Below are 25004 nucleotides of genomic sequence, written 5' to 3'. Positions count from 1 at the left end.
AAGGGATTTAATTTTACACTAAAAAACTCGATGTAATCCAACGATAGGTCAAATATAGACAAACCAAGACTAAAAAATGCCTGGAAAGTTTCTGGCGTGGTTTTCCCCCACAGTCCAAACACCATACATTCCTCCATACTCTTCTCTTCCCATCCCTCTGGTACAAGTTGATCTTGACCCCATCTGTTCATGGGATGTTGTTCCAGCACTGTGAAGGCTATTTTAGATCTCTAATCTGACCTTCCTGTTTTTGAGGCTCACCAATGGTTTACATCTTGTGGTGACCCCTCTGTGTTCACTCTGGTGTGGTCTTCTCTTGATTGTTGACTCTGACACACACACATACACACACACACACACACACTCACACACTCACACACTCACACACACACACACACACACACACACACACACACACACACACACACACACACACACACACACACACACACACACAATTATATATTTATTTATTTAATTATTTATTTATTTATTTATATATTCATTCATTGTGATTGTTCAATCATAGTTCAAATTTCAAATATTTTTACACATTAAAATAATTTCCACTCAACTCAAAATTTCATGTCCATTTATTTACCTATTACAATATTTTGCAAGTACATTTCAACAAGTAATATGACAAGGTGCAAATAGGATATCATATATTAAAAAAACTTGCAGTACGTATATCAACTGTCAAGCCTGTCAATCACGGGTGAGTGGGCGTGACCATGCGGAGCGATGTGCTGTGATTGGCTGAGAACTGAAGACTCTACTCCTGGTCTTTCTCCTCTCCGTGAGTGATGATGTGCACCAGATTCTTGTAGTCCAAGTTTCCTGCAGCATCTGGAGGGAAAGCACTGAACATCTGCTCCATCTGAACACACATGCACAGTCAGAGTCACCGCATTATCAAAACACCAGCACATTTACTGTAGAGAGATTAAGCTCACCTCCTCTGGTGAAAACCTGTCCGCCTGTGTGGTCAACATCTCAGTCACACTGCAGAGAAACATGCATGATATCAACATACAAACACACAGAAACCACCCAACATCTCATAAATAGCATTGTGCACAGGTGAGTGGGCTTGACAAACCACCTGTAGAAACCACTTTCATTTAAAGAAACCTTCCCTCCCTCCTCTGGCATCAATTCTGTCAGCCTCTTCTTGTTGAATCTCTGAATGCCTCCTTAATTGTACGTCACATTGGACAAAAGCATCTACTAAAGGACTGAATGTAAATGTAAATCTTACTATTCCTTCTTCAGGATGCCCTTTCCCTCCGGATCGAACACTTTGAATGCGTTGAGGATGGTTTCCTCAGGATCCGCTCCTGCACACACACAGGTCAGGAATCAGTCAATACCGATAGTCATGCGCTGAGTTTAATAGACAGCATCTGTCTGACTTCTTAAAAACCTGCCTTTGAGCTTTTCTCCAAACATGGTGAGAAACACGGTAAAGTTGATCGGTCCCGACGCCTCCTTCAGCATCTCATCAATCTCCTCCTGTTTCACATTCAGCCGCCCTGAGAAGTGGTGCATCATGGGAAATGAGATGTTTAAACACATACAGTAAGTTGACTGTTACAGATGAAGTCAACATGTCAATTCTTTTCTTAAACATTCTCCAAATGATGTTGAACAGATTCAGGAAATTTCTCACAGTATTTCCTCTAATATTTGTTCTTCTGGAGAAAGTCTTATTTGTTTTATTTCGGCTAGAATAAAAGCAGTTTTTAATTGTTTTACAGCAATATTATTAGCCCCCTTGAGCAATATTAGCATTGGATTGTCTCCAGAATAAACCACTGTTATACAATGACTTGCCTAATTACCCTAACTTTACCCTAGTGAAGCCTTTAAATGTCACTTTAAGCTAGTAACGCTTGAAATGGTCTGTTAGTTGATGTATTTAGTAACATTAACTAAGTGTGAATAATCTTATACAGCATCTATTAATCATAGTTCAACGTTAACATCAATGCATTATTAAGTTAAGAAAGACTCTTTGTTTTTTATAATAATTTCTTTGGGATTTTCACCTTTATTTCTGATAGGACAGTCGAGAATTGACAGGAAAGCATGAGGAGGGGAAGGATCGGCATAGGACCGCAAGGCAGAATCGAACCCGGGTCTCCGCGAGCACTGGAGTGCATGTGTCGACGCACTAACCACTACACCACTGGCGCCAACAAGAAAGACTCTTAGAAGCGCATATCCTTTTAGCTGATGAACAATATGGTTTTAGGAAAAATAGATCAACATCTCTGGCATTAACAGAAACTATTGAGGAAATTACTAATAAGATAGATAAAAATGAGACGGCAGTTGGAATTTTTATAGATTTAAAGAAGTCATTTGATACAATAAATCATAATATATTGGTAAATAAATTAGAAAGGTATGGTATTAGAGGTGAGGTCTTGGACGGGATAAGCAGTTATTTAAAAAAAAACAGGCAACAGTTTGTGGAAATTGGCAACTGTAAATCATCATATCTAAATGTACCCAACACAATCTCACGGCAATTCGTAACTTTTTCATTTAGTGGCTAATTCGTATGAATTCGTACGATCTAATTTGTACAATTTAGTACGATTTGCTCATCACCCAATGACGGTTGAGTTTAGGGGTGGGGTTAGGTGCCACGCCTCCATATATCTATCTATCTATCTATCTATCTATCTATCTATCTATCTATCTATCTATCTATCTATCTATATATATATATATATATATATATATATATATATATATATATATATATATATATATGCTGTGCTTGTCAGATGTGAAAGACTGGTTGTCTTTGAACTTTCTAGATTCTAATGAAGGTAAGAGTGAAATGATTTTGTTCGGCCAGTCAAACTCTCCCAGAGCACCGATAGTTAATCTTGAAAAATTTAGTTTATGAAGCCCTGGGTAAACAAAATCTGGGTGCTATTCAAAATGATGGCTTGAGCTTTGACAAACAATTTAAAGCAGTGGTCAAATCCTGCTGCTTTTTAGCTTCGACTCTTAAAAATAGTCAAATCTATTTTAAAAACTATGGAAATCAATAATCCATGCTTTTATTACCACTAGACTGGACTATTGTAAAGCCCCGGTCAAATTACACGATTTAGGCAGGGAATCGTAAACGACAAATGGGCGTCGTGACACAAGATTCAATCGTTTCTTCTCGTGTGGCATAGTTCATGACAACCGATACCATGTCTGCGACGCCTCACGACACCGTCACAGCAAGTCTGGCATGTTTAATTTTTCCCCCATCTCCACGACGAGTTTCGTCAAGTGGATGACACTGTCCAATAGGAGCTCATCCTTTCTCAATTATATCAGTGAGTGCTGCTGTTAATGCACTTGTCAGGAAATCAAAAATAGGCTGCATGCATATTTATAACTTTAACTAGGTTACCTTTTCTAAAATAGTAAGGTGTTCATAGCGGAAAGTGTTTTGAAGCTCATTCATTCATTCATTCATTTTCTTGTCGGCTTAGTCCCTTTATTAATCCGGGGTTGCCACAGCGGAATCAACCGCCAATATATCCATCAAGTTTTTACGCAGCGGATGCCCTTCCAGCCGCAACCCATCTCTGGGAAACATCCACACACACATTCACACTAAGGACAATTTAGCCTACCCAATTCACCTGTACCGCTTGTCTTTGGACTGTGGGGGAAACCGGAGCACCCGGAGGAAACCCACGCGAACGCAGGGAGAACATGCAAACTCCACACAGAAACGCCAACTGAGCCGAGGTTCGACCCAGCAACCTTCTTGCTGTGAGGCGACAGCCCTACATACTTTGCACTGCCTCACCCTGTTTTGAAGCGCATGACCTCAAATGTTATTCATTATTCTTGTCTATTGATAAATGATCAACAAAAGATACATAAAAATTAAGTAAATAAAATATAGCAAACGAAATTTGTTTTAAAAAGATGGTTTTTTTTACCAAGAAAAATATACGAATTATATTTTTGTTTGTTTCTCCACTAACTAATTATTTATTGCACCAAAAGTTATTTTAAAAGAACATTAAATGTTTGTAAACTTTTAAACTGTTTAATTTGTGTGTAAACACCTGATGCAAAAAAGCTTATTTAGGCCTGCTAAACGCATCATGACATTTGAAATATATATTTTATCTTTTATCTTTTTTTCCTGCAAGTTGTAAGTAAACGTATAACCTAAAATTACTTAAAAACTTGGAATAAAGTGTTTAATAAATGAAATGCTTCTCTTGGTTTTTAAATCTCTAAATGGCCTGGCACCTTCTAATCTGTCAGACATGTTGATTGAGCATCAGCCTGGTTGGTCTCTTCGGTCATCTAACCAGAGATTGTTATGCATCCCAGTCGAGGCTGAAATGCAGAGGGGACCGTGCCTTCGCAGTAGCTGGTCCTAGGTTGAGGAATGCTCTGCCCCTCTGTATTAGATTTGTTTCATCCCTGTCTGCTTTTAAATGTAGGTTGAAAACTTACCTCTTTGATTCGGCATTTTATCAGTGAAAATTGTCTGTTTTAGCTTTAATTTTATATATTTATTTGTTTTTTCTCTGCTGTGACTTGTAGTGTGCAGCACATTGGTCAACCTATAGTTGTGTTAAATAGTGTTGTATAAACAAAATTGACATTGACAGACAGTTGAAGTCAGAATTATTCGCCCACGTTAAATGTTTTCCCCAATTTCTGTTTAATGGAGAGCAGATTTCTTCAACACATTTCTAAACATAATAGTTTATAATAACGAATAATAACTAATAATAATAATATATAACCACAATAATAACTCATCTCTAATAACTGATTTATTATATCTTTGCCATGATGACAGTAAATAATATTAGACTAGATATTCTTCAAGACACTTCTATACAGCTTAAAGTGACATTTAAAGGCTTCACTAGGGTAATTAGGGTAACTAGGCAGGTTAGGGTAATTAGGCAAGTTATTGTATAATGATGGTTTGTTCTGTAGACAATCGAAAAAAATATATATTGCTTAAAGGGGCTAATAATATTGACCTTAAAACAGGGGCGCCTCCAAGGGGTGGCCAGGGGTGGCCACGGCCACCCCTCGGTAAACTCTGGCCACCCCTGTGGCCACCCCTTTGGCCACCCCAATATAATTTTGCGGTTGACATTATTGATTTAAATGAACTTATAAATTCCCAATATTTAGATAAATAAATAAATACATAAATAAATAAAATGCAGTCACTAAATTATTGTTGGTGTTACTGACGTAGCTCTCCCCCTCTGGTTCAATGCTGGTGAAAGCAAACTGACGCATGCGCGCGGAAAACCATTCCCGCGCGCCTCACGCACTCCTGTGTGAATCCCGGTTGGTTGTTTGCATGCACGCCGACATAATAGGCACCGCTCATGCGCCGTGAAACGGAGTAAAAGCCTTTTGTGCAGAAGTGTCGGCACGCAGCGAGTTTTGAAAGTCGTTTAAAGTTTATATAATATAATGATGATGATGATGATGATGATGATGATGATGATGATGATGTTACTTTCACTAAGCATGCCTTTAAAGCAGAAAGGATGGATAATGAGTCAGGGAGGTAAGACTTCATAACATGATTTCTCAGCCATGATCTGGTCTAAGACCACAGATAATTCTATAATACATTTTTTGTATTCTTTAGAATTGTCAGAATTCATTTTCATGCAAAAGGTTTCTTAAGTGATGTTGGCATATCACTCCAGTTGTTGTTTTCCAGTAATATTTAGGACTGATTTCTGTTGTTTATTTAGAATAATAATTATATATTAATATTAATTGTATTTATTTAGAATAAATATAAATAAATTGTTATATTTATTGAATAACAAATCTAACAATTCAAGAGAGGTGGGGGTGTATAGGGTGGTTCGCCCAGGGTGTCATTTAAACTAGAACCACCACTACCCTCCCCGATCGTCCTTGACAGCACGCACACACCTTCAATAGACAGCAATGGCTATTTAATATTTACCTTAAGCTACAGTATATCAATAGAAGAAGCTGCATTAATAAAATGGTTCAAAAAGCAATATGGATAAATAATATTATTAGGTATAGTGAGTGTGTATAGTAATGCCTTTTGTTCAGTTTGTTCATTTGTTTGGGTAATTAATAAACTCATTATTCTTTCATTCATTTTCTTTTCGGCTTAGTCCCTTTATTAATCCAGGGTCGCCACAGCAGAATGAACCGCCAATTTATCCAGCACATTTTTACACAGCGGATGCCCTTCCAGCTGCAACCCATCACTGGGAATAATAAACTCATTAATCTTCATTAATTTTAGACATGGCATATCTCGTATGATGTACAATAAAGGCACGTAAAAAAAGAAGTCATTTATACAGTATATGAAAAGTGTTTTTAAACTAAACATAGATTTTTATTTGGTTTGCACATGTACTTGCTGAATTATTTCAAAGAATAAATTGCAATATTTCAAATAGAATTAATTAAATGAATAAAACTACATTATTTAATTTACCAGAAACAAAAATATAACATTACACTGAATTCATTATTTTTTTTTGTGTGCCACCCCAAGATTTGGTGCGGCCTCTTCTGGCCACCCCTAAGAAAATTTTCTGGGGGCGCCACTGCCTTAAAATTGTGTTTAAATATTTTTAACTGCTTTTATTCTAGCTGAAATAAAACAAATAAGACTTTCTCCAGAAGAAAAAATATTATCAGACATACAGTGAACATTTCCTTGCTCTGTTAAACATAATTTAGGAAATATTTAAAAAACAACAAAATTCAGAGGGGGGCGAATAATTCTGACAACTGTATAATACAGCCAAAAATGTATCTATTAAACTGAATTTTATAATGTATTTTAATAAGTACAGCTCAGAACAAATGTGTTCTGGTTAATTCTGATATAAATATAGCCTATATATATAATGCAGCCAAAAACGTATGTATAACACTGAATTCTATGATATATTTTAATAAGTACAGCTCAGAATAAATATATTCTTCTAGTCAATATATATATATATATATATATATATATATATATATATATAAATATAAATATATATATATATATATATATATATATATATATAATACAGCCAAAAAAATGTCTGTCAGGCTAAATTCTATAATATATTTAAATAAGTACAGCTCAGAAAAAATATGCTCTAGTCAATTCTGATATAAATTCATACCGCCAAAAATATATATGTTCATATTTCATTTTATTTTCACATGTTATTAGACTCTTCACTATTAATACTACACTCTAATACAATGCTGGGTTATTTTAACCTAAGTGGGGTAAAATATGGACAGAGCCAGATGTTGGGTTTTATTTGATGCTTTAAATTGAATAAAAAAAAAAAATAAACCCAGTGGTTGGTTTTGTCAAAAAAAAAGTCACCCAAAATTGGCTTTAAGTAAGCCAGCATTTTATGTGTGTAAATATCATAAATACAATTCATACGATATAGTATTATAATCAGATTTACAGCTGAAGCCAGAATTATTAGCCCCCCCCTGAATTATTCGTCCCCGTTTATTTTTTCCCCCAATTTCTGTTTAACGGAGAGCAGATTTCTTCAACACATTTCTAATCATAATAGTTTGAATAACTCATCTCTAATAACTGATTTATTTTATCTTTGCCATGATGACAGTAAATAATATTAGACTAGATATTCTTCAAGACACTTCTATACAGCTTAAAGTGACATTCAAAGAGGTTAATTAGGTTAACTAGGCAGGTTAGGGTAAATAGGCAAGTTATTGTATAACAATGGTTTGTTCTGTAGACTATCGAAAAAATATATAGCTTAAAGGGGCTAATAATTTAGTCCTTAAAATGGTGTTTATAAAATTAAAAACTGCTTTTATTCTAGCTGAAATAAAACAAATCAGACTTTCTCCAGAAGAAAAAATATTATCAGACATACTGTAAACATTTCCTTGCTCTGGTAAACATCATTTGGGAAATATTTAAAAGTGAATAAAAAATCAAAGGGGGCTAATAATTCTCACTTCAACTGTATATATTTTTCTATTACATTTTGGTCTAAATACATGTAATCATAGTGTGTGTATTTCATGTTAATATTTAAATAATGAGAGGGGATACACAAATAAAGAATCAAAACATTTGTTTGGGGTCATTTATAAAATAACAATAAATAAAAACATAAAAAATAAAGACATCTAAAAATAAAGATATATATATATATATATATTGATAGCTTTTGTTAATGTAGTAACAAAAAAAAAACCTGCGTAAACCAACCTAGAGCTGCAAATGTGTCTCTCAGGTCATTCTTGTCAATGAATCCGTCTCTGTTCTGGTCCATGATGGTGAATGCCTGAAGAAAAAAAAAAACATTTTTGTGTTTAAATTGTTTCATAGTGGATATGTTATTCATTCTTTTTCCTTCATCTTAGTCCCTTTATTCATCAGGGGTCACCACAGCAGAATGAACCGCCAACTCAGCCAGCATACAGTATGTTTTACGCAGCAGATCCCCTCCAGCTACAAACGGTGTGTGGTGGCTCAGTTGTTAGAACTGTCACCTCACAGCAAGAAGGTCGCTGGTTCAAGCCTTGGCTGCATCAGTTAATGTTTCTGTGTGGAGTTTGCATGTTCTCCTCAAGTTGGTGTGGGTTTTCTCCGGGTGCTCCGATTTCCCCCACAGTCCAAACACATGCGCTATAGAGAAATTGATTAACTAAACTGACTCTAGTGTGAGTGTGTATGGGTGTTTCCCAATACTAGGTTGCAACTGTAAGGGCAGCCGCTGTTAAAACATATGCTGCAATAGTTGGTGGTTCATTCCGCTGTGGATGAATAAGGGATTAAGCCGCAGGAAAATTTATGAAAATAACCAAAACTGACAGTAATACTGTAAATTTTACCGCAATTAGATGGGCTCGAAAATCATGTTAGTATTACCGGAACTGCATCAGAACATATTACAACATTATACATTAATATCAGTGAATGAAGAGGCTTTATATTGATTAAAAGTACACTGTGGGATACCGCAAGGCTCAGTTCTTGGTCCCTTGCTTAATTTTACATGATATTCAGTGGGGAAAACAAGTATTAAGGTGACGCACAGTAGGTAGTGCTGTCGCCTCACAGCAAGAAGGTTGCTGGGTTGCTGGTTTGAATTGGGTAGGCTAAACTGTACATAGTGTATGAGAGTGTGTGTAGATGTTTCCCAAAGATGAATTGCGGCTGGAAGGGCATCTGCTGCGTAAAAACGTGCTGGATAAGTTGGCGGTGCATTCCGCTGTGGCAACTCCGGATTAATAAAGGGACTAAACCGACAAGAAAGAAAATGAATGAATGAATGAAAACTTGAACTTGAATGATTTGAAATGTTGACCAGATGTTGATAACAACCAAAAAAAGCCACATATGCAAAGAAAACAAATGTAATGAGTTAACAAATGAAGTTATGTGTAATAAAATGAAATGACACAGGGGAAAAGTGTTGAACACATGAAGAAAGGAAGGTCTTTTCCAGCAGTGAAAGTCCAGACAGCAGCTGAGATCTCTCAGTAGTTCTTTAGCAACCCGCTTTCTTTCTCAGTGTAAATGAATATCAACATTGTTACATGCCTGGGGGTGTTGCTCTGTTGTTCCCTTCTCCCCTTTCTGTTTCTATTTGCTGTCTCCTATACTTCTAAAATCTAGGTGTTCCGATTGGTTGGCAGAGTTCTCCTGAGTGGACCAATCAGAAGAGGATGGGTGTTATTTAAACGCTCCAGTGATGACTCAGCCCAGATGAGAGGGGGATCCATGTTGCTTGTTGCTGCTGTGTTTTTGTAACTTTTGGTGCCTATCTTGTGCTCGGGTTCGCTTTAAAGGAGTTTTTGTGATTTAAAAGTACCTAGAGGGAAGTGAAGGGAAGTATGTCACGTGACTTACATTTTACACACACGTAGTAGATTTTTTTGTTATTCCACTAGGTTAGAGGCGGGTGCTACCATATGTATGTTTGTCCCAGTCAGTGCAGTTGAATAAGGGGCGTGTGACGCTGAAGATGATTTACATATTTCTCTTTAGTTATTTAGAGGTGGGGGAGGGATTAGTTAGCGGGTGTTTAATTTGTTATTTTCTTTGATTTGGCACCGCTTATTCTCCTTCCCTCCATCAGGTATTTTTGTTTACTTTTTGCATTTATTGTACATATTTGTAAATATACTTTGGGTGATTTTAAATATTCATTTCTTTATCTTTATTGTAATAAAGCGAACAACTTCTTTGCCACGTCGTTGTCTGTGTTGATTCATAGCAGTTAACATCTTAGAGGAATTCTTAAAATATTGGGTTGTCATAATTGTGTTAAGCCCTTTTTCGTCCTCCGAGCCACACGGGGCGTAACAAACATCTACATCAGCAGGAGGATGAAGATGAAGCCAGGGTGGACATTTCAGCAAGACAATGATCCAAAACACAGCCAAGGAGACTCTCAGATGCTTTCAGAGAAAGAAAATCAAGCTGCAGAATGGCCCAGCCAATCACCCGATCTGAATCCAATAGAGAATACAGATAAAGCTTAGATTTGATAGACGAGACCCACAGAACCATCAGGATTTTGACACTCTGTTGAAGTTGGTGAGAAACTCACACCTGAGCAGTGCATGAGTCTTCATTCTCCATATGAGAGGCGTCTTTAAGCTGCCATCATCATTAAAGCCTTTAATATAACGTATTCAACACATTACAGCAGTTCAGTACCTTCTCCTATTGTCATTTCATTCTTATTACACACAGCTCATGTTTCAGATGTGTTTTTTGTTTGTGTTGTTTGGGTGTTTTCCAAAATCTGCTTCAATCCCAAGTCAACAGCTCCTTCAGAAATATTATTCCCAGGAAAAAAACATGACGTGTTCAATACTTATCTGCTAGGCTCCTCCATTGTGGAGACACTTGCAGATGCACAATGCCGCAAATGTGTCTGTTATCCCGGCAGAATTCAGCCAATCCGCTATGTTAAGGAGGGTCTCTATAAATACATATATCGGCCCTCAATAGGGATCAGACAGGAATATCAGATTCCACAGGGAGCTTTAGAGAAAGACGCACACAATAGCAGCTGCGCTCTTCTGCGCTAAATCCCACAATGAAAACACTGCCCTGATTAATGCATCCTCAGTGCTGAAACCCTAAAGTGCTTCTCAGATCATATTCGCATCCTCACAGTGAGAAGGTCGCTGGTTTGAGTCCCGGCTGGGTCAGATGGCATTTTTGTGTGGAGTCTCCCTGTGTTGGCGTGGGTTTCCTCCGAGTGCTCCGGTTTCCCCCACAGTCCAAACACATGCGCTATAGAGGAATTGATCGACTAAATTGGCCGTAGTGTATGATTGTGTGTGTGTGTTTGGGTGTTGTCAAGTACTGGGTTGCAGCTGGAAGGGCATCTGCAATGTAATACATATGCCAGAATAGTTGGCGGGTCATTCCGCTGTGTCTAAAGGGACTAAGCCGAAGGAAAATTAAAAATTGAATGAACTATTGACTTAAAGGGCTCTATTTTGACGGTCCATGCGCAGAGTGCAAAACGCAGGGAGCAAAATGCTTTCAGGGCGTGTCAGGACATGTTTTTGATAATGTAAGGACGGAAATCTGCTTTGCGCCGTGGCGCATGGTCTAAAAGGGTTGAGTTTATTTTCTTAATGAGTTATAGGTGTGTTTTGAGAATAAACCAATCAGAGTCTCATCTCCCATTCCCTTTAAGAGCAGCTGCGTCGCGTCAAGAGCGCATTCACTATTTACAGGACGCAAAGTAAGTCTAAGTGGAAAAACTGAGCATTTCACAAGCAAACAGTTCACAGTGTTTTAACAGAAAACTGTTAAACAGAGCATCTACTGCGTGAGAATGAGAGATAATGGATCACTTTCACTTTCGCTCTTGGATAGGGAAACCTTTACGCACAGACATCAATTAGTCTATAAATAATTAATTTCGTTTGTTAAGCGCAAATATTCGTTTCAAAACTATTTCTAAATTCAGTTCTAATTTCCAGCAAACGAAAAAATGAAAAACAATAACAAAATGTGCTCAAAAACCTGAGTTATATCCTAAAACACATGCTGTGCCCCATATGGTCTAAAACCTGACAGGTGGGCAAATCTAAGCTTGTTTTTAATAAAACAAATATAAATATGGATATAATAAATAATACTGCTAATAATAATAACATTATACAAAAGCAAATTGTTATGAATGAACTGAAAAAGCCTCCCGAGATGAAGAAGACATAAAAGCAGTGATTTTTCCAACACAATCTCAAGGCAATTCGTAACTTTTTCATTTAGTGGCTAATTCGTATGAATTCGTACGATATAATTCGATCTAACACTAAACTGGCAAAACGTAAAATACTTACGTTTTCTCGTGAGATCATGCTGGATTTTTCATATTTATGTAGGCTAGAAAATAATATGTTTTGTAATATTTTAATCCTTTATATTTATATCCTATATCTATTCTTATTATATCCTATATATATCCTTAATATTTAAATGTTTTCATATGTAAAGATATTTGCCTATTGCTCTCTTGTGTGTATTAAGCAGTGTGTAAGTGAGGTGCAACTCTGCGCTGGAGTTTAGACCGGGTTAGTTTTGGTCTATTGAAAAATCTATTATAGTTTCTCAAAATAGCGACGCGCCAGCGGTCCGCCTCAGAACGCCTCTCTTTTTAGAGCAGAACACCTATGGGTGCACAAATGAGCGCTAATGCATTTGCTATTTAAACAGCGTAGCGCAACGCCTCAAAACCACTCTTGCGCCAAGCTGAAACTACCAAAAGACTATTGCGCTGTGCCTTGTGCCACACTGCGCCGGGTGTAAGATAGGGCCCAAAGTGTGCAGTGATGATGGGTGAAAGTGTTCAGACCTCCTTGAACTCCTGGATCTGAGCCTGTTCAAACATGGAGAAGACATTGGAGTTGGCTCCTTCAGCCGCACGCTTCTTCGCTTTTTTAGGAGCCTGCAGAAGTAAAACACAATTGGTTTTTTACTTTCTGTTACAAAAACCGCTTGAAAGTTTGATTCATTATCAGCCGAGTTCAAACATTGAATAAATCAATGAGTCAATGATTCAGTTCAAACTATGATTCACTGATTCAAAAACCGCTGGGTTGTTGTAACACAATGCAGGAGTTGTGATCGTGACAAACTCGACTGCTGGGTTAAAAAGTGTCATTTAAATTTGATTGATAAAACTGTGCTTCAGTGTCCATATTCAAATCAATGCTGGGTTAAAACAACTCAGGATTAATCACATAAAAGCCAGAGATATATACATGATTTGAATATATATTTATATTTGAATTTTCTATCTTCTTTAAAAAAAAAAAAAAAATGCGTAATTTTTTTTTGAATCCGTTAATTATTTTAAATTAATTAAAAAAGATGATAGAAAATTCAAATATATATATATATATATATATATATATATATATATATGATATTGTAGGGTCCAGCCAGTTGGTCCAATGACGGTATCCACTGGTGGATGAAGGTTCACTGCATGTTCGGTCTTTCCAGTGCACAATGTTGATTTATTTTAAACTTAACTCATATCTGACTCCAATTTTAGTATGAGGTGGTTTAGAATATTAATATATTTATCCTCGTTTTATCTGACTCCAATTATAAAACATTGATAAGATTATTTTGTTTCCTCTCACATTATTTTAGATTATGATTGAATATTCTTTTGATTTGTTATTATACCTTATTCTCATTTACTCAGATTCCGATAGCATCTCGAGTCTTGCACCGGCCGGGTATACAATCTCTTAATACAAGCTTGTCAGTCTTGGTCATTAAACAGAGGCGATTAACCACTCTCCTAAAAAGGCAGAACCCTACTTACTCAATTTAGGAGATTTTTATGTGGTCCCCATAGATCTGTTATCTACTAATTCAAGACAAAGTATTTTAATAATAATCGCGCAGGATTATACTATTGTAGATGAAGGCCTAAATATCCACATTTAAAGTAGTTTCAACAATATTTTGTTGTTCTAAATAGTTGGCCTTTTACAGTCCAAGTATACATGAATAAAGGCCAATTTGTTAGTCGGATCTCTACCAACATTGTATAGTGTGCCACGCTGCTCCGTCTAACATGTTTTAGTCCGTTACTAACCTGTACAGTGGCTTGTAGTGCTATGGACAACAACATTTATCAGTGATAATAACACGAGGTTTGAATAATTCAAAACATAATTTATTAGTCAGGTAAATGTATTATGCCAAATTCAATCAGTCATTTCATAAACGATCAATACAAAACATCAAATTATCAAAGATAAATCCAAGATGAAAAAGATGCATTCCTGACTTTGAAATATACATAACATGAACCAGCCATGTTATGGGCTGATCTGGTTAGGCAGAATCGCCCTGAATCTTTCGCGGACCTTACCTTAAATAATCCAAGAATTCCCTCAAGGAAGGGGGTGTGAATAACAAAAAGGCATTCACACTTAGTGTAAAAGTCACACCCCTCACAGTGGTTCAAAAGATGCCTGAAGTTATATATTTATTGTTCTGATTATGTCTATTTTTGAGAGAATGAGACCATTGTACCAATCACACCGAGACATTTCAAATGATATCAAACATAATAGCTAAAGTCAGTTTGGTTAATCTAGAACGTTCAAACATTGAAATGACCATATGCGTGAGTTGGGGGGATGAAGCTGAGTTTCAGCAGACTCAGATGCAAATGCAGCAGGAACTGGTTTTTCCCGCATTCCCCCTTGCTGGGTTGTGAAGTCACCAGTCTCTGTTTTCAGCTCATGTTTTGAATTGTCAAAGACATCAAAAATATTTGTAATATTTCAATTCTTACAATATATTTATGTGTGTGTGTATATATATATATATATGAATTTTCTATCTTCTTTTTTAAATATTTCCAAAGTGATGTTGAACAGATTCAGGAAATGTTCACAGTATGTCTGATAATGTTTTTTCTTCTGGAGAAAGTCTTTTTTGTTTTAGTATTATAATATTATCATATTATTATTGTATATTATTTATATACACATTAGTCCTGTCAATTGATAATTTTTTTTTTTTAATTACCTAATTAATCACACTTTCTTTCTTTTAATTAATCGCGATTAATCGCATTTAAAAGACCGAAACTTGTAATTTTGGCTATTCAAATGTAAAACTAATGTAAACGCAAATTAAAACTATTTAAATTCAAAATATAACTGTTTATTAGAATTTGTGTTTAACTTGTAACACAGATATCTTCATGTAAACAACAAACCCACAATAAACCATCAAGATCCTGCTTGACAGCCATATTTATAACAGAAATTAAAACACAGGCATGTTAATGACATTTGAATTTTAAAACAATCAATGCCAATAAAGAAAACACTGATTTCCATGTTGGATTCTAAGTGGACTGCAAAAAAAAGCCAAAATACAGGCATTGCAGATATGGAAAATTATAATAATTATAATACTTATACGAATAAGTATTGAATACAAACAATTGTACTCGCCCACAACAGAAAAAAACAAAAAAAAACAAAACTGTGTTAATTGCGTTCATTTTTTTTTGAATGCGTTATTTATTTCAAATTAATCGCATGCATTAACGCAGTAATTTTGACAGCACTAATATATATATACATATACATATATATATATATATATATATATATATATATATATATATATATATATATATATATATATATACATATACATAAATTTTTTTTATTGGGTCATTTTTCTGCAAATCTACAGATTTTATATTTAAGTGAAATATTTAGAAAAAATTATTTATACTATTTGATAAACTATTATATTTTTACTAACAACAAATAAATGCCGTCAAATTAGATACTAAAATTGCGCATAATATCAAAACAAAACAAAAACTTATCTGGTATACAAACATTATTGTCTTTATTTTATTGAACAACCAAAGAAGATATTTAGAAAAAGCTGGACTTCCACTGTATTTGTTTGTCTGGAGGTCAATGGTTACCGGTTTTCAGCTTTAAAATGTTTTATTTGCTTTTAATTGCTACATTTGTTCTTAATAAAGGGATAGTTCACCCAAAAATGTACTCTCCCTCGAGTGTTTCCAAACCTTTATCTGGTTCTTTCATCTGTTGAGCACAAAAGAAGATAATATGAAGAATGCTGAAAACCTGTAACCATTGATTTCCATAGTAGGACAAACAAATGTGGAAGTCAATGGTTACAGGTTTTCAACAATCTTCAAAATATCTTCTTTTTGTTCAGAGTAAAGATACTTAAACAGAGTTTGTGGGTGAACTGTCCCTTTAAATCTTATTCACCTTATTCTTCGCCGACGAGCGGGCGCTGCCATTTGAATCTTTTTGGCTCGAGACTTCCGGTCTCATTCACTTCCATTCATTTTTAGACATTAAAAACTGCTCGTTTCGCTGTTTGATGTTGCAAACTGATATTTCCTTATTATATTATTCTACTTGGTCTGTGTAGTCATGCAAACATTTGTTTGTAGAGCAAGTAGTTTGACCGTTTTCTGCCGTTTATTATTCCTAGTCATTTCTCCCATAGGCGACTGAATCGGAAGTTCAAAGACAATCGCGAAAACAGCCACACTTCCACATTTTAGAATAAGGTCAATTGGAAAACTTTAAAACGATGCGATTATTATTTTGATTTGTCATTAGTTTCTCTTTTTTCATTCATTTTCATTTCCTGTCACTATTTACTCTCATTAAAGCTTTTCCAAACCTCTATGAGTTTCTTTTTTTCTGTTGAAATCAAAAGAAGATATTTTGAAGAATCCTGAAAACCGGTAACCATTGACTTCCATTGTATATATTGTGTCCTATCATGGAAGTCAATGGTTACTGGTTTTCAGCCTATTTCAAAATATGTGTTTAAAAGAGATTAAAAAAAAAACTCATAAAGGTTTGGCACACAAATGAATATATTTTGAAGAATGCTGAAAACCAGTAACCATTGACTTCCATAGTGTTTAATTAGTCTTTCTATGGGGGTCAGTGGTTACAGGTCTTCAGCATTCTTCAAAGCATCTTCTTTGTGTTTTGAACCTTGACAGAATAAATTTAACTCATAATGGTTTGAAACACAAAAGAAGATATTTTGAAGAATGCTGAAAACCTGTAACCATTCACTTCCATAGTAGAAAAAACAGACAAAAGTTATAAATACAAATTTTCTAAATATCTTCCTTTATGATCAACAGAAGAAAGAAACTCTTAAAAGTTTTAAACAAGTAATATCGAATGTTCATATTTGGGTGTACTGTCCCTTTAAGTGTGATTAATGTTTTCCAGCCCAAAGCATCTTCATCATAGTGCACTGAAAAAAGTGTTCATTACTTAGAATTTGTGACTCGTTTCTGGTGCAAATATCCCAAATTTCTGAAATCAAGAAACATTTTCTAGACAAGCAAAAAATACTGTCTTGTTTTCAGTAATGAGTCCAAATTAAGTGAGCTTTTCCAAGCACAATACTCTGCAAATGAGGTAAGTGAAATACTCTAATGTCAAATAGAAAAACAAGATTATTTCACTTCCCCCATTGGCAGACAATTTAGCTTGTTTTATGCAAAAACTCAATTCATTTTGACTCTTTATTTAAATATTTAGTGTTTGTGTAGAAAATCCTCTTTGATTTCAGAAGATTGAGATATTTGGATGAAAAACAAGACAAAAATCTACAGTATATCCAAAAAGTATTGATAGCGCTTGACTTTTTCCACATTTGTTTATGTTAAAGCCTTATTCCAAAATAGATTAAATTCACTTATTTCCTCAACATTCTGCACACAATCCCCCATAATGACAATGTGAACAAAGAGTTTTTGAAATTGATGCAAATTTATAAAAATAAAAAAGCTGTAAAATCAGATGTACATCAGTATTCACAGCGTTTGCTCGACACTCTGTTGATGCACCTTTGGCAGAGATTACAGCCTCAAGTCTTTTTGAATATGATGCACAAGCTCTGCACACCTGTCTTTGGGAATGTTTGCCCAATCCTCTTTGCAGGAACTCTCAAGCTCTATCAGGTTGGATGGAAAGTGACGATGTGCAGCCATTTTCAGATCTCTCCAGAGATGTTCAATAGGATTTAGGTCTGGGCTCTGGCTTCGTCACTCCATTGATATTTTGGCGGTGTGCTTTGGGTCATTGTCCTGCTGGAAGATGAAGCGTCGCCCCAGTCTGAGGTGGAGAGCACTCTTGTGCAGGTCTTCATTCAGGATGTCTCTGTGCATTGCTGCATTCATCTTTCCCTCTATCCTGACTAGTCTTCCAGTTCCTGCTGCTGAAACACATCCCTACAGCATGATGCCAACACCACCATGCTTCACTGTAGGGATGCTGTTAGCCTGCTGATGAGCGCTGCCTGCTTGTCTCCAAACGTAACGCCTGGCGTTCACTACAAAGAGTTCAGTTTGAGTCTCATCAGAGCAGAGAGTTTAGTTTCTGATGGTCTGAGAGTCCTCCTTGTGGCAAACTCCAGGCGGGGAGTGTCTTCCGTCTGGCCGCTCTACCATACAGGCCTGATTGGTGGATTGCTGCACAGATGGTTGTCCTTCTGTAAGGTTCTCCTCTGTTTGCAGAAGAACGCTGGAGCTCAGACAGAGTGACCATCGGGTTATTGATCACCTCCCTGACTAAAGCCCTTCTCCCCCGATCACTCAGCTTAGATGGCCGGCCAGTTCTAGAAGAGTCCTGGTGGCTAAACATCTTCCACTTACAGATGATGGAGGCCGCTGTGCTCATTGAACTTTCAGAGCAGCAGAAATGTTTCTGTAACCTTCCCCAGCCCTGTGCCTCCAGACAATCCTGTCTCTGAGGTCTACAGACAATTCCTTTGTCTTCATGCTTGGTTTGTGCTTTGACATACACTGTCAACCCTGAGCCCTTATATAGACAGGTTTAGCCTTTTCAGATCATGTCCAATCAGCTGAATTGAGCACAGGTGAACTCCAGTGAAGCTGCTGAAACATCTCCAGAATGATCAGTGGAAACAGAATGTACACGAGCTCAATTTAGAGCTTCACGCCAAAGGCTGTGAATACTGATGTACATGTGATTTTTCAGCTTTTTATTTTTAATAAATCTGCAACAATTTCTAAAACTCTGTTTTCACATTGTCATTATGGGGGATTGTGTGTAGAATGTTGAGGAAATCAATCAATTTATTCATTTTGGAATAAGGCTGTGCCATAAAAAATGTGTAAAGAGTGAAGCGCTATCTAGAACTTTCCTGATGTGCTGTATGAGTAAGAAAAGCCTTTTTCAATGCACGTTGATGGAGATGCTTTGAGAATCACTGCAAAAACAATACTGTGGAAGTCAATGGTTACCGGTTTTGAGCATTCTTCAAAATATCTTCCTTTGTGTTCCAGACCTTTATGAGTTTCTTTTTTATTCTGCCCAACAGATATTTTAAAGAATATTTTAAAGAATGATGATCATCTATAACCACTGGCTTTCATGGTAGGACATAATAAATACTATGGAAGCCAATGGTTACCGGTTTTCAGCATTCTTCAAAATATCTTCTTTTGTGTGCCAAACCTTTATGAATTTCTTTTTTATTCTGTCAAACACATATTTTGAAGAATGCTGAAAACCTGTAACCATTGACTTCCATGATAGGACACAATAAATACTATGGAAGTCAATGGTTACTGGTTTTCAGCATTCTTCAAAATATCTTCTTTTGTGTGCCAAACCTTTACGTTTTTTTTTTTTTATTCTGTCAAACACATATTTTGAAGAATGATCAAAACCTGTAACCTTTGACTTCCATGGGAGAACAAAAAATAATAATACTATGGAAGTCAATGGTTACCGGTTTTCAGCATTCTTCAAAATATCTTCTTTTGTGTGCCAAACCTTTACGTTTTTTTTTTATTCTGTCAAACACATATTTTGAAGAACGATCAAAACCTGTAACCTTTGACTTCCATGGGAGAACAAAAAATAATAATACTATGGAAGTCAATGGTTACTTGTTTTCAGCATTCTTCAAAATATCTTCCTTTGTGTTCCAGACCTTTATGAGTTTCTTTTTTATTCTGCCCAACAGATATTTTAAAGAATGATGACCACCTGTAACCACTGGCTTTCATGATATGACATAATAAATACAATGAAAGCCAATGGTTACTGGTTTTCAGCATTCTTCAAAATATCTTCTTTTTTGTGCCAAACCTTTATGAGTTTCTTTTTTATTCTGTCAAACACATATTTTGAAGAATGCTGAAAACCTGTAACCATTGACTTCCATGATAGGATACAATAAATACAATGGAAGTCAATGGTTACAGGTTTTCAGCATTCTTCAAAATATCTTCTTTTGTGTTCAACAAAATAAAAGAAAGTCATAAAGGTTTGGAAAAGCTTTAATGAGAGTAAATAGTGACAGGAAATAAAAATAAATGAAAAGAGAAAACTAATGACGAATATACAAAGTAATTGACTCATTATTTCTGAAAACAAGACAATATAATTAGTTTGTCCAGAAAATGCTCTTGAGTTTTAGATATTTGCACTAGAAACCAGATTAAAAACTCCAAGTAGGTAAGAAAAGTAGTTTTTGCAGTATGAATCCGGAGTAAAAGTGCGGTAACTCACCATGCCGGATGCAGGAGAACAGGACAATGAGGAGATCCCGAATGCTTCTGGACAATGGGATGGACGGCCTTTTGTAGATTATCTGCACTGATGTCTACTGGCCGATATAAATAACACATGGCCTGTTATGGAAGTGACAGGTAGATGATGATCCTACATACACACACACACTCACACAACTACACACTCATTGTGATGGGGTTTAAAATGGCAGGCTTATGAATGAGAAGTGCTCAGCTGTTTGGAGACGCCCGTATATTCATCTCTCCTCACCGTCCTGGTTATTTCAGGGTTTATCACTTCTTACTGGGGGTTTTCGTCTTGTTTCTAGTCCAAATATCACAGAAGTCTGAAATCAAGAAACATTTTCTAGACAAGCAAAACATTTTCAGTCACAATTAAGTGAGTTTTTCCTTGAAAGACCTTTTATGCCCTATTTTACAAGCTGTAAAATGCGTCTCTGCAGTCTCTAGAGTGTGTGTGTTTCAGTTTGAGCTCTAAATATCACACACATGATGTCTCTAACTCTCTGAAGCTGACCCTTTCAGGCTTTGATCCTAATTGTGGTGTTTGGGTGACTGTGGCTTTAAATTCAAATGAGATTGTGGTCTTTTCAGAAGAGGGCGGAGCTACAAATGCCTAAAATAAATGTGTCTAAAATAAATACTAAAGTCAATGGTTACTGGCTTTCAGCATTCTTCAAAATATCTTCTTTTCTGTTTCAAACCTTTATAAGATACTTCCTTCTGTTAAACAGAAAAGAAGATATTTTGAACAATGCTGAAAACCTGTAACCATTGACTTCCATAGTAATACAACATACATAATATGGAAGTCAATGGTTACTGGCTTTCAGCATTCTTCAGAATATCTTCTTTTCTGTTTCAAACCTTTATAAGATACTTCCTTCTGTTAAACAGAAAAGAAGATATTTTGAACAATGCTGAAAACCTGTATCCATTGGCTTCCATAGTAAGACAAAATAAATAATATGGAAGTTAGTGGTTACAGGTTTGTATCATTCTTCAGAATATCTTCTTTTGTGTTCCAGACCTTTATAAGATACTTCCTTTTGTTAAACAGAAAAGAAGATATTTTGAAGAATGCTGAAAACCTGTAACCATTGACTTCCATAGTAAGACAACATAAATACTATGGAAATCAATGGTTACTGGCTTTCAGCATTCTTCAAAATATCTTCCTTTCTGTTTCAAACCTTTATAAGATACTTCCTTCTGTTAAACAGAAAAGAAGATATTTTGTAGAATGCTGAAAACCTGTAACCATTGAGGTGTTATACATGATAGGACAATTAGGGGTCGCCACAGCAGAATGAACCATCAACTTATTAAGCATATGTTTTACGCAGTGGATGGCCTTCCAGCTGCAACCCTAATCACAATTAAGTAACATAAAAAATAAAACATCCTCGTCCACCATGCAGACTAATTATCCTCAAACAACCATCTTTTGATGGCTTTTTTGAACCTCCTTAACTCTTTTATTTCCTTGATCGATCTTGGTAATTTTGTAATTTTTCCTTCATACTCTGTGAGCACCAAAATGAGGCAGCATAATCAAAATGGGGTTGAATTAAAGCTTCTGCCAATCATTTTAAAGAATGAGCAGCCAACAGATCAGCTTGCCATGCTAAGAACCTATTTTTTCCACATTCCACTTTAGCAACCACTCAGAACAACCTAGCAACCACCAACAAATCAGATCACTTTAGCAATCACTTAGGAACCAATTAGAACAATGGTGATTTTGCCATAGCAAACCCCACTCCCATTTTCTTCAGCAAATGTATCATTATTATTATTATTAATATTAATTAATAGCTAAATTCTTCATTATTATTAATCTGTTATTATTCAAAACTGTTTGATTAAAGATTTTGCTTTCGAAAGATTTACTTTAATTCTTGTCTCACTAATCTAAACCCTATTAAAGAGTAACCCGATCTCCCCTCATCTGAGGATGGTTATTGATCATTGATCAGCTATTGATCTGTGCATGGCTTATTCTTGGCTTCTTCTTTGTTCAAAGGGAGAAAATCTGAATTAATGATTTTCCTGCTGAAAGCAAACAGCAAGATTCTGATTAAATGTTCAAATATGTGCATATTTACACTCTAAAACTTGTTGGATTGTTTTGATCCAGTGTTGGGTCATGATATGAACAAACCCAACAGTTGGTTAACATTTTTTTTGTCTAAATTTAATTGAAACTAATTAACCCAACAGTTGCGTTTGTCCGTATTTGAGACGGCATTGGCTTGAAACAACCATGCTTTTAGAGTGTATTTATTTGTATCTACATTAGTGTGTGTAGCTTTTTCATATTATGAGCCACACGAGTTAGAATTATATGCAAATCAATGCTGTTGTGCATGTTTGGTTATAATAAACAGAGAAAGGACATTTTCACAGTATTTACTATATATATTTTCTTCTGGTGAAAGTGTTATTTTTTTACTTTGGGTGCAATTTTTTTAAATATTTTATATAACTTTTAGGTCAATATTTTTAGTCCCCTTAAGAAGACTTGCCTAATTAACCTCACTTGCCTAGTTTTCTTAATTAATCTAGTTAAACCTTTCAGCTGACCTAAGCTGAATAATATTATCTTGAAAAATAACAGCCTCGGCTCAGTTGGAGTTTCTGTGTGGAGTTTGCATGTTCTCCCTGTGCTCGCCTGGGTGTCCTCCGGGTGCTCCCCCATGCAGTACAGGGAATTGGGTAAGCTAAATTGTCCGTAGTTTATGAGTGTGTGTGTGTGGATGTTTCCCAGAGATGGGTTGCGGCTGGAAGAGCATTCGCTGCATAAAAACGTACTGGATAAGTTGGCGGTTCATTCCGCTGTGGCGACCCCGGATTAATAAAGAGACCTAGCCGACAAGAAAATGAATGAATGAAAAAATAACTAGTATAATATTAAATAGGGCGGTGCGGCGGCGCAGTGTGTAACTGTCACCTCACAGCAAGAAGGTCGCTGGTGCACTTTTTCAATTGTTGACCCAATGTTGGGTTGAATCAACCCCAATGTTTTTTTACGAGTTGTATCAGTTCTACATCTGCAGATTCAGCTTTTTCATAATCTGAACAACACAAACTATATTCATAATCAATGCTTTTGTGCATGTTTGATGATAATAATGTCATATCTCACATGTATATTTAATAAGAGACAGTTGCTTGTAATAAACAAGTCTCCAAGTCAAAGCATAAAACATGTAAGCATAAATAAACCAGTAAATACACACAATTTACTCTTATGATAAGGAATATTCAGGGTTCAAAAGTACAAAGTCAAATTTAAGCACTTTACAATTGTGGCTAATTACATACTTTCATACATCAGATGCCATGTGTTCAGATATACTATACTATACTATACTATACTATAAAAATACTATACTATACCATACTACACCATAGAACACTATACTATAGAATACTATGCTGTACTATACTATACTACACTATAAAATATACTATACTATACTATAAACTATACTATACTATACTACACTATAGAACACTATGCTATAGAATACTATGCTGTACTATACTATACTATACTACACTATAAAATATACTATACTATAAACTATACTATACTACACTATAGAACACTATACTATAGAACACTATACTATAGAATACTATGCTGTACTATACTATACTATACTACACTATAAACTATACTATACTATACTATACCATACTATACTATACTACACCATAGAACAATGTACTATAGAATACTATACTATAGAATACTATGCTGTACTATACTATACTATACTACACTATAAACTATACTATACTATAAACTATACTATACTATACTACACTATAGAACACTATACTATAGAACACTATACTATAGAATACTATGCTGTACTATACTATACTATACTACACTATAAATTATACTATACTATACTATACCATACTATACTATACTACACCATAGAACAATGTACTATAGAATACTATACTATGGAATACTATGCTGTACTATACTATACTATACTACACTATAAACTATACTATAAACTATACTATACTATACCACACTATAGAACACTATACTATAGAACACTATACTATAGAATACTATGCTGTACTATACTATACTATACTATACTATACTATACTATACTATACTATACTATACTACACTATAAAATATACTATACTATACTATACCATACTACACCATAGAACACTATACTATAGAATACTATGCTGTACTATACTATACTATACTATACTACACTATAAAATATACTATACTATACTATAAACTATACTATACTACACTATAGAACACTA

At 35.4% G+C, this 25004-nt stretch overlaps 1 protein-coding gene and 1 long non-coding RNA gene across 2 annotated transcripts in view; both read right to left on the bottom strand.

Moving 5' to 3' along the window:
* Nucleotides 1-25004, bottom strand: part of LOC147843774 (uncharacterized) — a 321977-nt gene that overhangs the window by 211096 nt on the left and 85877 nt on the right. The window lies entirely within an intron of this gene.
* On the bottom strand, nt 574-20709 carry myl2a (myosin, light chain 2a, regulatory, cardiac, slow). The gene is made up of 7 exons (NM_001386804.1): nt 20662-20709; nt 12906-12998; nt 8285-8360; nt 1431-1535; nt 1262-1340; nt 957-1005; nt 574-880 (listed from the first exon to the last, which is right to left on the bottom strand). The coding sequence occupies exons 1-7, from the start codon at nt 20662-20664 to the stop codon at nt 776-778; spliced, it is 510 nt and encodes a 169-aa protein (NP_001373733.1). The 5' UTR covers nt 20665-20709; the 3' UTR covers nt 574-775.

This window comes from Danio rerio, chromosome 5 (genome assembly GCF_052040795.2).
Source record: "Danio rerio strain M-AB ecotype USA chromosome 5, GRCz13ab, whole genome shotgun sequence".
Classification (NCBI taxonomy): domain Eukaryota; kingdom Metazoa; phylum Chordata; class Actinopteri; order Cypriniformes; family Danionidae; genus Danio; species Danio rerio.
Note: the sequence above shows the minus strand (reverse complement) of the source record. Positions and strands in the feature narration are given on the sequence as shown.